The 16,475-nt window shown below is 41.1% G+C and overlaps 1 protein-coding gene across 1 annotated transcript in view; it reads right to left on the bottom strand.

Annotated features, from left to right (window-relative positions):
- LOC124720273 (sodium-dependent multivitamin transporter-like) overlaps positions 1–16,475 on the bottom strand; it is a 47,128-nt gene that overhangs the window by 14,703 nt on the left and 15,950 nt on the right. The window contains exon 2 of the mRNA XM_047245590.1: positions 8,361–8,585. Within this exon, the coding sequence (XP_047101546.1) occupies positions 8,361–8,585 (225 nt within the window). The remainder of the gene's footprint in view (positions 1–8,360; positions 8,586–16,475) is intronic.

Here is a 16,475-nt window from a genome sequence, read left to right as displayed (position 1 = left end):
TATAATTGGATATAGTTTAATTAAACCAAGTTATGCTATGGGGACTAATTAGGAAATGACACACTTGAAACAGTAGACGAGTTTTGTTATTTGGGCATCAAAATAACTTAGGATGACTGAAGTAGAGAGGACATAAAATTTAGACTGGCAATGGCAAGTAAGGCGTTTCTGAAGAAGAGAAATTATGTTAAAATTGAGTATCAATTTAAGCTTTAGGAAGTCACTTCTGAAGCTATTTTTATCAGTGTATGTAGCCATGTTCGGAAGATAGAGTTCACACATGAAGAGACTAGAAGCCTCTGAAATGGGGTGCTATAGAAGAGTGTTGTAAATTTAATGCCTAGATTGTGTAACTAATGAGGAGGTACTAAATACAGTTGGGGGGCACAACCACACTAGAGGAAGGAATCGGTTGATAGGAGACATTCTGAGATACCAGGTGATCAATTCTGTACTGGAGGGAAGTGGGGGTGGGAGGGAAGGGGGCTTAAAAATCATAGAGGGAGACCAAGACATGAACAGAGTAAGCAGATTCAGTAGGATGTACGTTGCAGTAGTTACTCAGAGATGGAAAGTCTTGCACAGGCTAGAGTAGCATGGAGAGCTGCATCAAACCAGTCTCTGGACTGAAGGCCACAACAACAGCAATAACAAATAATAATAATAATAATAATAAATAACAAAATATATGTTCACATTTTGTGCATGTCCAGGTGTGCAATGGGAACATGTGGTGATAAACACTGGAACCAATCCTTATATCGTTCAGTGTAATAGCATCGGTGCTCTTTTTACACACTCGTGATCTACAGCCTTAACTAAGACAGGTAGTGCAAAGCTGATCTTCACTAATTTTCTCTTTTAGTTCCAGGTGAGAACATAGGAAGGCAGGTTGTGGTGTTGACACTGCATTATCTGTGGCTAACATTATCCCAGGCTGAAGTTATTGCTGAATTGTTACTTGATATTTTATTAAAAAGATTTATGAATATAAGTCCTATATGCTATGGAAGGTAGAAAGTGTACGAGATGTGGCAGTAGCTGCTCCATGCCTGCTCTGGTGACTTTTGGCACCCACTGTCCACAACCTCCTCACTGCCCCACTACTACTGCAGGCCGACACCACCGTGGACAGTGAAGCTCTTGACACTGTGCTTCCAGGTGATCAGCTGAGTTGTGAAATGCACGTTCCTGTATGATATTTCAACAACAGACACAGTCGTCACCTTTGGGAGCTGCTAGCTGGGTCACTATGCATACTTGCTGCCTGGCCTACAACTGGACCGAAACACTGTCTACGTCGCACAGTTATTCGTAGCTGAGACTGATTCCTAGTGCCAGTTACACACTGTGATCCTCTTTTGTTTTTCAGAGACCGCACTGATATTCCGTGAAATGCAAATGCCTTCAGTGTTTACCACCCCTGGTGGGCAAGGTGCCCAGCCTTATTTAAACTGCTATCTCCATCCCAGTTTACTAAACTTTTTGGACTTCTTTGTATTGCTAGAATCCTTAATTACAGCGTCCCAGAAACTTTGTGTTTACACGAGGACACTGGCCTTACAGCATTTCATCTTGAGATTATATCAGAGGCAGTGCTCAGCATCAACTGATTTGCCAAGCTGTTTTAGTTGGGTGTGCCAGTGAACCTGTTCTCAATTGTTCTACTAGTCTGCCCGATGTAAGATATGCTACATACACTTGACTTTCTGAGAAGCACATCATCTCTAATATTGCAAGCCACATTGCTTATCTTTGTTGACGTGAGTGAAAGACTGTGGATGCCATTTTCCATACAGGCGTACTAATTTCAGTAGATATTGAGTAATTATTTGTATGTAACCTCCCCCCCCCCCCCCCCCCCCCCGTATCTCAGGAGCTGATTACAAAGCCCACTCAGTGTACCAATCCAACTGACCTCTATTTCAATACACTTCTTGTAGATGATATAATTCTGCAGCAGTGCTCTCATGATATGACACTACACGAGGAAGGCTTTGCTGCAATGCCCATAGTTCGTAATAATGGCACAGTACAATGAGCCTACACCTGTGTAGTTCTGGAGTACATTGGACAGTGATTCAGTGGGAACTAATGTATAAAGTAATATATCTTTTGTTATTATAATATTTTGTAACCATTGCAAAGTGTATTTCCTTAGTTTTAACTTATTGATTTATTTTGATGTTTGGGGACCCATGTTTCTTATGTCACATTTAACTATATTCCTTTATTTCTGAAAGCCTATGCCTTTGTATTTTGAGTTTCCAGGATGAAATACTGATAACCATATGTGAAAAATTATGTTCCCATTTATCAATTATCAGCAGAGAATTTTGGTCTTATCAATATTCAAAACTGTTAAAACTCCATTTTAAATTTATTGCATCTAACACTAATTGATTATTCAAGCTTAACAAAACTTAAATTACTATTTGATTAAAGTATTATACACATTCCATTTGTGAACAAATACCGATATGAGTGATACTGTACAATCCATCTTATATCTTTGGTTTATGTTTCTCTAACTGGAGGTAGTTGGCAGTGAGCTGTGGAGAAAGGAACCCGTTTTGTAACTGTGTTGATGATCAGACATGTGGAGGCAAAACTGCAACTTCTCTCCATTGCACCCATGTGAAACACATTGTTTGTGTGTGAACAAATCTGAAAAACTGAAATTTATTATTTTATTTATTTCTTTATTTTTTTTTTAAGAATTTTATTTTATACCTGATTAGATAATTCTGAGAACATGACAGAAATGCATTTTTGACTATTTTATTGCATGAATGAATTGTGCTAGTATACTGAGACCAAGAAGGAGAAGGATATATTGTTCTGAAACGTTTTCAAGATCCAAACACCCTTTTGGTAAAATCATACCCCATTTTTTTTCCAGACAGCAAGCAAGAACAACAAGTACAACAATGTACTTAAGATGAGTGTTATTCTTAACTATTTATTGTTCACTATGTTAATGAAATATTTCTAGCACCTGAGCCCTGCAATTTCTTTTAGTCAACTCTACATATCGTGTCCACAGACAGACGTGTGACTTTTTATTGCAACAGTTATTCAAACATATTTTAATCATACAGCAGGACACGGTGGCTTTAGAAGACCCACTACATACCAGCTAGAAAAATATCTGGAACACCAAGAGAATGTGTATTTCAGGCAAAATCGTGTCATCTCAGTAAAACAAACATATGAAGCAGTGCAGCAGGAGCTAGGAGTCAAACTCAGCTATAAATAGTAGTGTAATACAAATTTTAACATCATTCTTTACAAAAAGATATCTCCAAGTCAAAAACAAAGTCATATTCTATGAGAACATGGGAACATGTCTTTCAGCACCCATGTAAGGAACTATAATCTGGGAACTTCCCTCCATTACTCAACAAAATAGACCAATTAGTACAAAATAAGTCATTAGGTGGAATCCTTGGGAATCACTGTGCACCCCCCCCCCCCCTTCCCTTCCAAATTGGGGCATCTTTACATTCTCACTGTGCACTCAGAACTGTGAGGAGCGACGTGACGCGCAATCGACAGGTGTATTACAGACACTGTCCTACAGATCTGTGCAAAACTTCATCAGGCTTCCACTGTGGTTTCCTTTTTTGCAACTGATTGGACCTTACTTTCTGAACAGCCCTCGTATGACTTTCTTTAAAAAAAAAGGTAAATCCAGTGTGGAATGTAATAACATTATGAGAAAGATAATTGCAGTCTCTGGCTACTGAGACCTGACTTGGTTTGTGGCCTCATCAGACAGAGACTGCTGTCATCTATGAGTGAGCCCCATTTGCATGTCTGTGTGTGTGTGTGTGTGTGTGTGTGTGTGTGTGTGTGTGTGTGTGTGTGTGTGTGGGAAGGGGGGGGGGGGGGAAGCGCGCCCAATGAGGTCTTGGCCAAACACTCATTTTCTGGTGTGTGTCTGCAACTCAGTATATCTGCTATATGGTGAGTAGCAACTATCCTTTTCATACTACTGTTGCTAAGAAATGAGATTTATGAAGAAGAATCTAGACCCAAAACAGGTTCTATGTGCTATTAAAAATTACATATCAATAAGCAAAGTTTTTCCTCTGTAGCATGGAACCCGTGAGGTGTGGAACTAACAACTTATGACCCAAACCTTCCCCCAAGGGGATCAAAAGAATGTGTGCCTTCAAGGTTATAAACTAAATATTTTAATGTCATGCAGGTGATAGCAAAGGTGATATAATGTGTGAAAAAAGGGAAAAAAATTGAATTTTGTGAGAGTCCAGGTAGCAGGTACACTTAACAATACATCTCACGTCAACTGAGGAAGATGACTGCGTCAGTCGTTGAAGTATCGTGTGGAATAATGGAACTGACAACTCTGCTGAGCACCCAAAAGTACAGTGTTAATTTATGACGCTGCGGAAATGTTTGAGGAGATGCTGCGGCCGACCTTGGGTCCTGGGTGGGCGGCGGCGGTGTGGCCGTAATGTTGAAATCGCAACCATCCGTCCTCGTGGGCAGCCTTACTGTGTCCGGCCGGGGGACGCCGAAGCCGACCCACATGGAGAAGGCGAGCCCCGTGGCAAGGCCCGTTATGGCTCCCTGCAACACCGTCACGTAGCAGTAGGCCTCAGTGGGAAGAGGTGATGAAAAGTAGTCAAAAGAGTCTGCAGGCATCTGAGAAAAGTTCACGTCGCTCTTTCAGTTGACGGTGAGCAGAAAGAACTGAAGGATGAGAAAGCCTCGTGGGCATCTGTAGATATTTATGCAATCTGGGCAAGACTAATACTGCCATTTCTGATACCAAAATATTTGGGAAATTTGTGTCGATTGTTAAGAAAAGTAACGAGGAAAAATGTCACTGATTACTACCCTTAAAAGTGAAGCAACGGGAAACGAACTTAACCATCCAGTGGGTTCACCATTTTTCATAACACAAGCCGGCATACGGTATACTTTGTACACTTGTAAAGAGTAGTGGTCTTTATGATACCGAGATTAAGATGTGTGAGCAAAATCATTGTTTAATCTTAGTTTGATTACACAACCGTATAACAAACTTACATACCCTTGCTAAAGCATTGCTTAACTAAACTATAATGAAATAAACTTTCATTACGTCGCTCTGTTGCCAAGGATAGGTGTTACTTCTCGGTAATGACCCATAGTATACTGCTGCATCAGACCCCAACCAACCAATTATTTGATTACTAATTAACTCGTAGAGAACAGCTTCATTAGGGGGTTTTGCTGCTAGCTCACCATCTGTGTCACTTTCGTGCGTGACCCATGAATTTTTTTTGTTTCCTAACACGCTGTTTATTTTATGTTACTGCTAATCACTTGGACATATGTCAATCACCAACCTAGCTGATGCAAAAACGAAGGAATTGGTATAGCCCCACAACTGTGAAACAACAATGGAATAGTGCAAAACAGTGTCATTTGTGTTGGCGGACTTTTTACTGATTGCTGCCGCTTAATGATGTCGGCAAAGATACGGACATTCTATAGTTCACAAAGCTGACCATCAACTGAGCTGTGTGTTAATAAATGTGAAGAGAAACGAACACATTGTTCCACAGTGTTGGGATATCATTTAATAACAGTGCACCACATTCAACTATCAAGCAGCAGAAGGTGCAGATGTTTATGTGCAAGTTCGGTAAGCTAAAACTGTTATATGACATATACTGAGCTGTTACAATTCTCGCAATGTCTGTCTCAGTTTCACGGATGGCTGCCGTCAGGTCAGTAAGTTGACCTTAACACTGGAATAGCAGTCTTGCATGGCTAAAACTGGTGTCTCATGCGTCAATTCCTTTACAGATACAAAGCGAGCTGGTGCATTGGTTAGCACGCTGGACTCCTACCTGGGAGGGCCACAGTTCAAATCTGTGTCTCGTCATCCACATTTAGGTTTTCCATGATTTCTCAAAATGAATCCAGCCAAACTCCAGGATGATGCCTTTGGAAGGGCATAGCAAATTTTTTTCCACATCCTTGAACATCCTGAGCTTCTGCTCCGTCTACTGATCTCAATGTAGACTGGATTAAATACTAATGTTTCCTTCCTTTCTTTCTTTCTTCCTTCCTTCCCTTCACACATGTATTGCATATTCTCAGTATCCTCCCAAGTCCTGGTTTTTCAGAACTTTTGCTACAACTGGTTTCGAGATTTCATTTTATAATCATTCTTAGTATTATGTTCGGACAGGTGATATGAAAGCCTACACAAGCTATCATCCATTTTTTAACTGAGTGCTATCAGGTTCCCTCCTTTTATAATACCTTTTATCTTTCATTTATTCACACTTAAGGATCTATCAGAGTACTGCTCATCCTAATTGACAATTATTTTATAGACCGATCTAAAGCAAAAGGGCTAATCATTGCAGTTGGCACTATGGCACTATTAGTTCCTTTCTCAGGGAACAGAGATGGATAGATTGGGGAATGTTAGAAGGAGGGGTAGCTCACCTGGACACCAGAATGAAAAGGAGCCACTGATTGTGACAATGAGGGCAGAGAGGATGAAGGAGGGAAAGGGAAACTTTTCTGAAAAAGAGAAATACCTTAATTTCTAACACATATTTAAGTAAGTTTTTTCTGGAAGAATTTGTTTGGAATGTGTCATTATATGGAAGTTAGACAAAAACAATAAACACTACAGACAAAAAGAAAATAGAACGTTTTCAAAATGGGTGCTACAGAAGAATGCTAAGAGACATGTGGGTTGTTTGGATAATTACGGAAGAGGTACCAAATCAAAATGGAGAGAAAATAATTGTGGCACACCTGAAAAAAGATCAGATGAGTGGTACACATCTGGAGGCATCAAAGAATCATCAGTTTGGTAACGGACGGTAAGTATGGGGGACAGAAATTGCAGAGGGAGACCGAGGCTCAAACACAGCAAGCAGGTTCAAGTGATGAAGGTTGCAGTCATTAAGCAGCTTAGACATGACGTGTTTGGGGAGAGCTGTATGTAACCAGTTTGTTGGTGATGTTCAGTATGTAATGGAACAGCTCAATAGTATCAGTGAAGTATGTGATAGACTCCTAATTTCCTTTATGGTACAACAAGATATCTTCCACAATTTTTTTGGATTACAACATTAAAAAATTAGTGTAACATTCACACACAAACTAACAAAAATTTATATAAGGAAAAATATTTTCACACAAATAATGTAATTTTAAAACTGTCATGCATATTTTGTGCATTCATGTAACTAGAAACATTCTCCCCCTCCTCCTCACCATCACCACAATTACTACTACTGTTGGCATTAATATTGGATACTGAACTGGCTCTGAGCACTATGGGACTTAACATCTATGGTCATCAGTCCCCTAGAACTTACAACTACTTAAACCTAACTAACCTAAGGACAGCACACAACACCCAGCCACCACGAGGCAGAGAAAATCCCTGACCCCACCGGGAATCGAACCCGGGAACCCGGGTGTGGGAAGCGAGAACGCTACCGCACGACCACGAGATGCGGGCTGATACTGAACTACAAAAATTAAAAATTAATTATAAATGAAATATGCAAGAAGTTGCTTATATTTACGATGTGATTGATACTTACAGCAAGCAATATCTTTGGATGTTTTGGACCCACTGACCCTTGGCGAGCAGCACCAGTTACAGTCTGACATGTTTTGGAAGTAAGTTTCCGTGTAGCATAAAGGCAAGGTGCATTGTGTTGTACAGGATGCGACAATTCAGATAGGGATTGTGAGGGTAAGATTAGAATAATTACTGCATGAACAGAGGCATTTAAAAATCATTCTTCTTGCAGTCCGTACGTGAATGCAATGGGAAGAAATCCTAATAACTGGTACAGTGGGACATACCATCTGTTACGCACTTCAGAGTGATGTGTATGGTAGAAATATAGATGTAAATTATCAGTAAAGATTGAATGAAATGTGGAGAAAAGAAGTAACCTGCCTGTTACAGATCCTTTAATATAGTACACACAACGAAATTTGAACCCTAAAATCTCTTCCGCATCTGTAGATGCCTTGTGCAAGCCACAACAAACCCTGATAATGAATTAACACTGAATGGCAGATGAAACAAAATCATTTATTTCAACACTGACAGAAAAACAGGTCTCATGTCGTCTCTTGTATGTACTTCTGAGAACACTGAGGGGTAATGGTACAAACAGATCACTGTAGGAGTTTGTCAGGCTTGCTATGTCTCATCTGCTTTACTTCAGTTATTTCATCACAGTGCCAATAACAATAGATAAGTGAGTTCACTACCGGTATACCTCGGCATCCCAGTTCTACACACCAGACCTCTCTAGCCGAGTCTCTGGCGAGGCAGCAGGACGAGGAGTACGTACCGGCTCGTTGGCGTGGGGCAGGAACATGCCGAGCGAGAAGAAGCCGAGCACGGGTCCGCCGACGGCGCCGAATATCGTGAGGCTGGCCTGCAGCACGCCACCGAGGAACTGCGCCATGAAAGCCAGTCCCAGAAACAGCAGTCCGAACACCAGTGCCAGCAGCTTCCCCACAAGCGGCGACCGCGACTCCCCCAGCGGGTGGCCCCGGTACCGCACGTACAGTGGCTGCCGAACACCGCAAAACTGCGTCACCGTTTCGTCACGAACGGCAATCGCACAGCTGGCTAGCGACCACGTACGCAGAGCCCCTGCACTAACACGGGAACCGATACCTGTCTCCGCAATGTTCCGGCGGTGGTCTCTCGGCAGTCTGCTCACGGTATCGTGACAGTAATCCGTATTTACACCGATAGGCCAAAATTGTGAGGCCGCTGCCTATTGCCAGATTCAGTGCAGCCTGGTGCACTGTAGGTATCTGATGTGAGAACAAGTCGCTACGAGCACTGTGGAAACTGCACAGCTCATTGGATTTTGCCGTACTACCGTCATTAGCATCTACGGACAGTGGTCGAAGGGTGGTGGAATCTAAAGTCAGTGACAAGGTGTTTAATGTCTGTGCCAGTTAACAGAGTGTGGAGGTCGGTGGCTTGCCTACTCTGTGAAGAAGCACGGATGGCAGTCTCAGCGATATCTGAACGAATTCACCATAAGCGGCGAGAACTAGCGGAAACTAGCAGTAAGCTCTTACATCTCCATTTATACATCAGTAACATAATGCAGTGTTATGACCGGAAGGTGGACTGTCTATGGTTCAGGACCATGGACCTCAGTGCAGAAATGGCAACTAATAGGCAAAAGAGGAAATTCGATGGCCTACAGAAAGGCAGAGGTGAAACATCAGTCGCTGGCAACTCTCGAACTGTGATTAACACGTCTGGGAGAGAATTAACAAAAGAGGAACATTCAGTTCTGTCGAAAGGAGGCAACTTTCCAGTCACGTCACTAAAGGTTCCTACGGAGGACATTATAGCGAATGTGGAGGCAGGGATCCGTTTGTTACCATCGCACTCCGCGGATGAAATCGGGACTGAAACAGCCAGAATATTACGCCAAGCGAAACCATCTACCAGCAATTTGTCTCAATCGGAAAGGAGGGCACTGAGGGAGATCAATGCGCGTAAGAGCATTATTGTACTTGCAGCTGATAAAGGAAATGCTACTGTTTTGCTGAACACCGAAGATTATCACAAGAAGATTAGTGACCTTTTGGATCCCACTATGTACAAAAAGCTTCAGAAGGATCCTACAACCAAAATATTGAGAAATACCAATCAACTGGTGAAACAATCTTCTCTTTCTTTGGATGATAAAAAACAACTCTGCAAAACGAAGCTTATCCATAAAGACTTTTTGGACTCCCAAAGGTGCATAAACCACAGGTCCCGTTGAGACCAATTGTGAGTGCCATAGGATCTCCGACACAAGAGGTGGCCAGATATCTCACCTGCTTGCTGCAACCACACATCGGCAGAACGGACAGTTACATTAACAACTCGGCGCATTTTATTGAAAAACTGAGGGAGATTAACATCAGCCCAAGTGATATTCTTGTGAGCTTCGATGTAGTGTTTACCATTGTGCCTGTAAACGAAGCTATTTCATATATAGCAGATATTTTTATGACTGACATAGTGGCTTTATTTAAACACTGCCTGACGACAACTTATTTCCAGTATAACTAGTTTTACGAACAGATCGACAGGGTGGCTGTGGGAAGCCCTCCCAGCCCAGCTGTTGCCAATTTATTTATGGAGATCTTCGAACAGCCAACGCTGCAGACTGCCAGTAAAAAGCGCGCTAAATGGTACCGCTATGTTGACACATTTGTAGTGTGGACTCATGGTGAAGAAGAGTTGGATGTCTTCTTGGTGCACCTGAACAGCATTAATCCGAAGATACAGTTTACGATGGAGAAAAAGAGCAATGGTCAACTCAATTTCATGGATGCGTCGGTAATTAAACGGGTGGATGGGACGCTGGGCCACAAGGTATATAGAAAGAACACTCACACGGATTGATACCTTCACAAGGAATCTAACCATCATCCTAGGCAAAAAAGAGGTGTCATTAAAACCTTGGTGGCCAGAGCCAACAAAATCAGCTATGTCCAGAGCAACAATGGTCACCTACTGGAAAAGTTTTCCTACCATTTATTAATAAGGTTACGGACCGTGTCGGGAAAGTTCTGGCCAAGTATGGGATCGAAACAATCTTCAGACCCACCAAGAAGATTAAGGAATATTTAAGAACTGCAAAAGACGCCCGACATCCCCTAGCAACACCTGGGGTATACAAAATTCCATGCAGTTGCGGACAAGTATATATTGGAACAACGAAAAGAAGTGTAAATACACGCTTAGCTGAACATAAAAGAAACTGTTGCTTAGGACACATCAAAAAATCGGCCGTAGCTGAGCATGTTTTTCGAGATGGGAATCATGAAATTAAATTTAATGAGACAAGTGTTCTAGCACGAACATCCCATTATCATGCGCGCTACTACTTATAATGATTATAATGTGAAAGTATGATTAATGAAGCATCAAATGCATGTAAACACGTCAAATGAGTTAGAAGAGAGATTGCATAATCAATGAAAAAGATTTTTATTTATTCAGGTCTAACATTAAAAACCTCTAAAATGACAGGCATCATCAATTTAATTACAGCTACCATGCTCTTAAGTAGAGAGAATGATAAAGTATTTTGTACATTTTTAGTTTAGTCAGCACAATAGACACACATTCATACTTGTTTACTTTTGCAGAATTATGTTATGCTTTTCCTTTTTAACAAGAAGAAACAAGAAAGCTTGTACTTATTGGCTCCGTTCTCACCTGATAGAAGCATGTAATGGATTTATCATCATTCTCACATCCCCAGCTGGACCTGTAAGAGCTTTGGCAACTATCTACTTATCATATTTCTTTTTGTTTCGCATTTGTTGTGTGGATCACTTGGCTTCCAGAAGCATATATGATACATATAGTGCTGTATCACCAACATTACTTGGTTTTTTTTTCCAGACCACTCCATCACTCACTCCAATTCAACCAGTGGAACAAGTGTGAGTGTAAGTAACTGTGAACCAAATGTAATCAAAGGCTGTTCACTTACGTACCATTTACAAAAGACAGAACATTTCTTGGCAGATGCTCATTCTCCTGTATCTTCTCCTGTGCAAACCAGGCTCCAGACAACAAAAATGATCTACAATTCAAAACAAATAAGAAAGTAGGCCCATCCAGTTAATGCATTTAAAAACAAACAAACAAACAAACAACACACACACACACACACACACACACACACACACACACACACACACACACCTGCAACAGGTAGAATGGCCATAAGAGTGCATTACTGTTTTTTATGTTTTGTGTTGTTACCAGGTCTGGTACAACATAAAAAAGGCATGAACAGATTAGGACATTAAGTGGTCACTGTGAAGGAGACAGAGAAGCTGCATAATCATGTGAGAAGCGTTATCAGCACCTGCAGAGGCCTCATATTGAGTTTCCATTTGGGCAGATTTTCTAATTATGCAATATCCAAATTAAATTTTTGAAAACAGCTACAAGTCACACTTTTTTTGTTGTATTGACTGGTTTCACTCTTCAGATTAACAAGAGCATCATCAGAATATACACTGTAAAAGATAAAAATTGAGGCAATACAGGAAACTTACACTGACATCACATGAAGTACATATTCTCCTTCCAGTATGGTGATTTACATTTAAAGTTGGCTGACAGGCCTAAAGATTAATGTGGCTCTACTATAGTACTTAAACTTGTGTTTAAAGTGTGTTTAAAGTACAGCAGTAAACAATGACATAGATATGACAGCACGAGAGGAACATACAAGTAAATCTGTAAAAATCAAAATATCTTTCAAAATACATTATAAAAATACATATTTAAAATATCCATTCAAAAATGCACTCAAAACTACTGTTTTTAAAGATATTTCTAATAGGATGATATGGCAAGTAATATATGTTTCCAGAATGAGATTTTCACTCTGCAGCGGAGTGTGCGCTGATATGAAACTTCCTGGCAGAGCAAAACTGTATGCCGGACTGAGACTCGAACTCAGGATCTTTGCCTTTCGTGGGCAAGTGCTCTACCAAGCTCTACCACCTGGGCTACCCAAGCACGACTCACGCCCCGTCCTCAAAGCTTTATTTCTGCCAGTACCTCATCTCCTAACTTCCAAACTGTATATTAAATCATATACACACATCAAAAAAAGCTTTGCATCACCCCGGTTCCCAGAACTCCTGAAGACAGATATTGTCTGTGGATATTGTAATATTGTATCACAGACACAGTCCCTTTGACTGTTCAGAGCTCCACTAAAAGTGCCTAAAGATGTAAACAACCATGCATGAGCAGCACCTGTAATCTCCCCACGGAAAATTACCCTCTACCACGCAATAATTAATAATGGTCAACCAAATCATCCACATGTATTTACGTTTGAAAAGTATCTGATCAGATTTTCTAGTAATATATGCGCCGACAGCTCGTCGACGCCAAGGTATTTTTCTAGTACGTTTATTCTTTGGAACAACAGAGGTACAGAAATGTATGCTCCATGGTTATTATAGAGAGAGAAGGGAAGAGCTTCGGAAGTATCGGTTGGAAGATTGTCGGATTGCTAAAAGAGATTTTTTTTTTTACTCTTCTTCGCTCTAAAGCGAGTTAGGAAAGTTTGTGCCGCTAGCGTGATAGGTAAAGAGAAAGAAAAACCTGTAAAAGCAAATTACATGAGACTTGGAACCAACAGAAAACGGAACATGTACGGAAATGGATTCAATATACATTTGCCTCAGAAATAAGGTTTGTGACCATTTTATTCGAGAGTGAATGACGAATGAGTTCCCTGTCTGAATCATTGAAGATTGTCTGGGCCCTGTAATTAATTGGGAAGTTTCAGCTGTGACGAAGAGAGCCTGCAATCTCTGAGTTTTTATAAATCGTCCAAAAAGGCTTCGTCCACATCTGAAATTTTAGATCTGTCGTAAACTGAACGAATTGTTCAAACGATCGATTTTTCCCAACTGAATGCAGCGCTTAATAATAATAACAAATGCAAAGATCTTTTCTAGCAAGCCAGCCGCTGAATATTAAGACGAAGGGCTCCACCAGAGATTCTACTAGGCTGATTTCACGTAATTAATATATTTAAACTGTACACAGATAAAGGACAGAGAGAGAGAGAGAGAGAGAGAGCGAATGGAATTCGAGAATTTACTCAGAATCCTCCATTAGTATAATTGTTTGTCTGTCTTTTCACAGATCAGCCTAATTAGAAAACACGAAGCCCTGACTTTATTGTACCGATTTATGTGTGAGAGTGAAAGAGCGATAAAGGCGACAGATACACTTCTGTACAGACAAAACATTACACCAAGTTAGCGGCAAGCTGCATTCACATAGACTTTCATCATTTACAAAGTAGTGAGAATTTATTATACACCTATTAGATGGACGGGACTGACAACCAATCAGTTCCAGTGATTCCACCACGAAGGAGGTACACGGCTCATGTTGTCTATAGTTCAACCATGCCTAGACAGTTAATACTGCAGTTTGATCATGTCTGCATTGTAACTTTGTGCCAAGAACGCTCTCAACAAAGGAAGTGTCCAGGCGTCTCAGTGTGAACCAAAGCGATGTTGTTCGGACAGGGAGAAGATACAGAGAGACAGAAACTGTTGATGACATGCCTCAATCAGGCCGTAATACTGCTGCAGTGGATGACTGCTACCTATCGACTATGGCTCAGAGGAACTCTGTCAGCAATGCCACGATGTTGAATAATGCTTTTTGTGCAACCACAGGATGTCATGACTCAACTCAAACTGTGCCCAATAGGCTGCACGGTCTGTAACTTCCCTCCCAACGTCCGTGGCAAGATCCAGCTGTGCAACCACGACACCGTGCAGTGTGGTACAGTTGGGCCCCTACAACAGGCCGAATAGATCACATCAGTGTATCAAGCGTTCATGACTATGACATCATGAGTGAACTGCTTAATCTTCTTCAACTCTTGCAATCATACTCTTAATACATAGTACATGGAACAGAAAATACATTGGATTAATTAATCATCATCATCATTTAAGACTGATTATACCTTTCAGCATTCAGTCTGGAGCATAGCCCCCCTTATAAAACTCCTCCATGAGCCCCTATTCAGTGCTAACATTGGTGCCACTTCTGATGTTAAACCTATTACTTCAAAATCATTCTTAACCGAATCCAGGTACCTTCTCCTTGGTCTGCCCCGACTCCTCCTACCCTCTACTGCTGAATCCACGAGTCTCTTGGGTAACCTTGCTTCTCCCATGCGTGTAACATGACCCGACCATCTAAGCCTGTTCGCCCTGACTGCTACATCTATAGAGTTCATTCCCAGTTTTTCTTTGATTTCCTCATTGTGGACACCCTCCTGCCATTGTTCCCATCTACTAGTACCTGCAATCATCCTAGCTACTTTCCTATCCGTAACCTCAACCTTGTTGATAAGGTAATCTGAACCCACCGAGCTTTCGCTTCCATACAACAAAGTTGGTCGGAAGATTGAACGGTGCACAGATAACTTACTCTTGGTACTGACTTCCTTCTTGCAGAAGAGTGTAGATCGTAGCTGAGGGCTCACTGCATTAGCTTTGCTACACCTCGCTTCCAGTTCTTTCACTATGTTGCCATCCTGTGAGAATATGCATCCTAAGTACTTGAAACCGTCCACCTGTTCTAACTCTATTCCTCCTATTTGGCACTCAATCCATTTATATTTCTTTCCCACTGCCATTACTTTTGTTTTGGAGATGCTAATCTTCATACCATAGTCCTTACATTTCTGATCTAGCTCTGAAATATTACTTTGCAAACTTTCAATCTAATCTGCTATCACAACTAAGTCATCCGCATATGCGAGACTGCTTATTTTGTGTTCACATATCTTAATCTCACCCAGCCAGTCTATTGTTTTCAACATATGATCCATAAATAATATGAACAACAGTGGAGACAGGTTGCAGCCTTGTCTTACCCCTGAAACTACTCTGAACCATGAACTCAATTTACCGTCAACTCTAACTGCTGCCTGATTATCCATGTAAAGACCTTTAATTGCTTGCAAAAGTTTGCCTCCTATTCCATAATCTTGTAGAACAGACAATAACTTCCTCCTAGGAACCCGGTCATATGCCTTTTCTAGATCGATAAAGCACAGATACAATTCCCTGTTCCACTCATAACACTTCTCCATTATTTGCCGTAAGCTAAAGATCTGGTCCTGACAACCTCTAAGAGGCCTAAACCCACACTGATTTTCATCCAATTGGTCCTCAACTAATACTCGCACTTTCCTTTCAACAATACCTGAGAAGATTTTACCCACAACGCTGATTAAAGAGATACCTCTATAGTTGTTACAATCTTTTCTGTTTCTATGTTTAAAGATTGGTGTGATTACCGCTTTTGTCCAGTCTGATGGAACCTGTCCCGACTCCCAGGCCATTTCAGTTATCCTGTGTAGCCATTTAAGACCTGACATTCCACTGTATTTGATGAGTTCCGACTTAATTTCATCCACCCCACCCACTTTATTGCACTGCAATCTATTGACTATTTTTTCCACTTCCTCAAATGTGATCCTATTTCCATCATCATTCCTATCCCATTCTACCACGAAATCTGAAACATTACTGATCGCATTTTCACCTACATTGAGCAACTCTTCAAAATATTCCCTCCATCTGCCCAAGGTATCCACAGGATTCACCAGCAGTTGTCCTGACCTGTCCAAAATACTTGTCATTTCCTTCTTACTTCCCTTTCGAAGACTGCTAATTACATTCCAGAATGGTTTTCCAGCAGCTTGACCCATAGTCTCCAACCTGTTTTCAAAGTCTTCCCAAGATTTCTTCTTGGATGCTGCAATTATCTGTTTGGCTTTGTTTCTTTCTTCAACATAACTTTCTCTGTCTACTTGAGTTCTAGCCACTTCTAGTACTTGTAATGGTACTTTGACTACCGC

The sequence above is a fragment of the Schistocerca piceifrons genome, chromosome 11 (assembly GCF_021461385.2).
Source record: "Schistocerca piceifrons isolate TAMUIC-IGC-003096 chromosome 11, iqSchPice1.1, whole genome shotgun sequence".
Classification (NCBI taxonomy): Eukaryota; Metazoa; Arthropoda; class Insecta; order Orthoptera; family Acrididae; genus Schistocerca; species Schistocerca piceifrons.
Note: the sequence above shows the minus strand (reverse complement) of the source record. Positions and strands in the feature narration are given on the sequence as shown.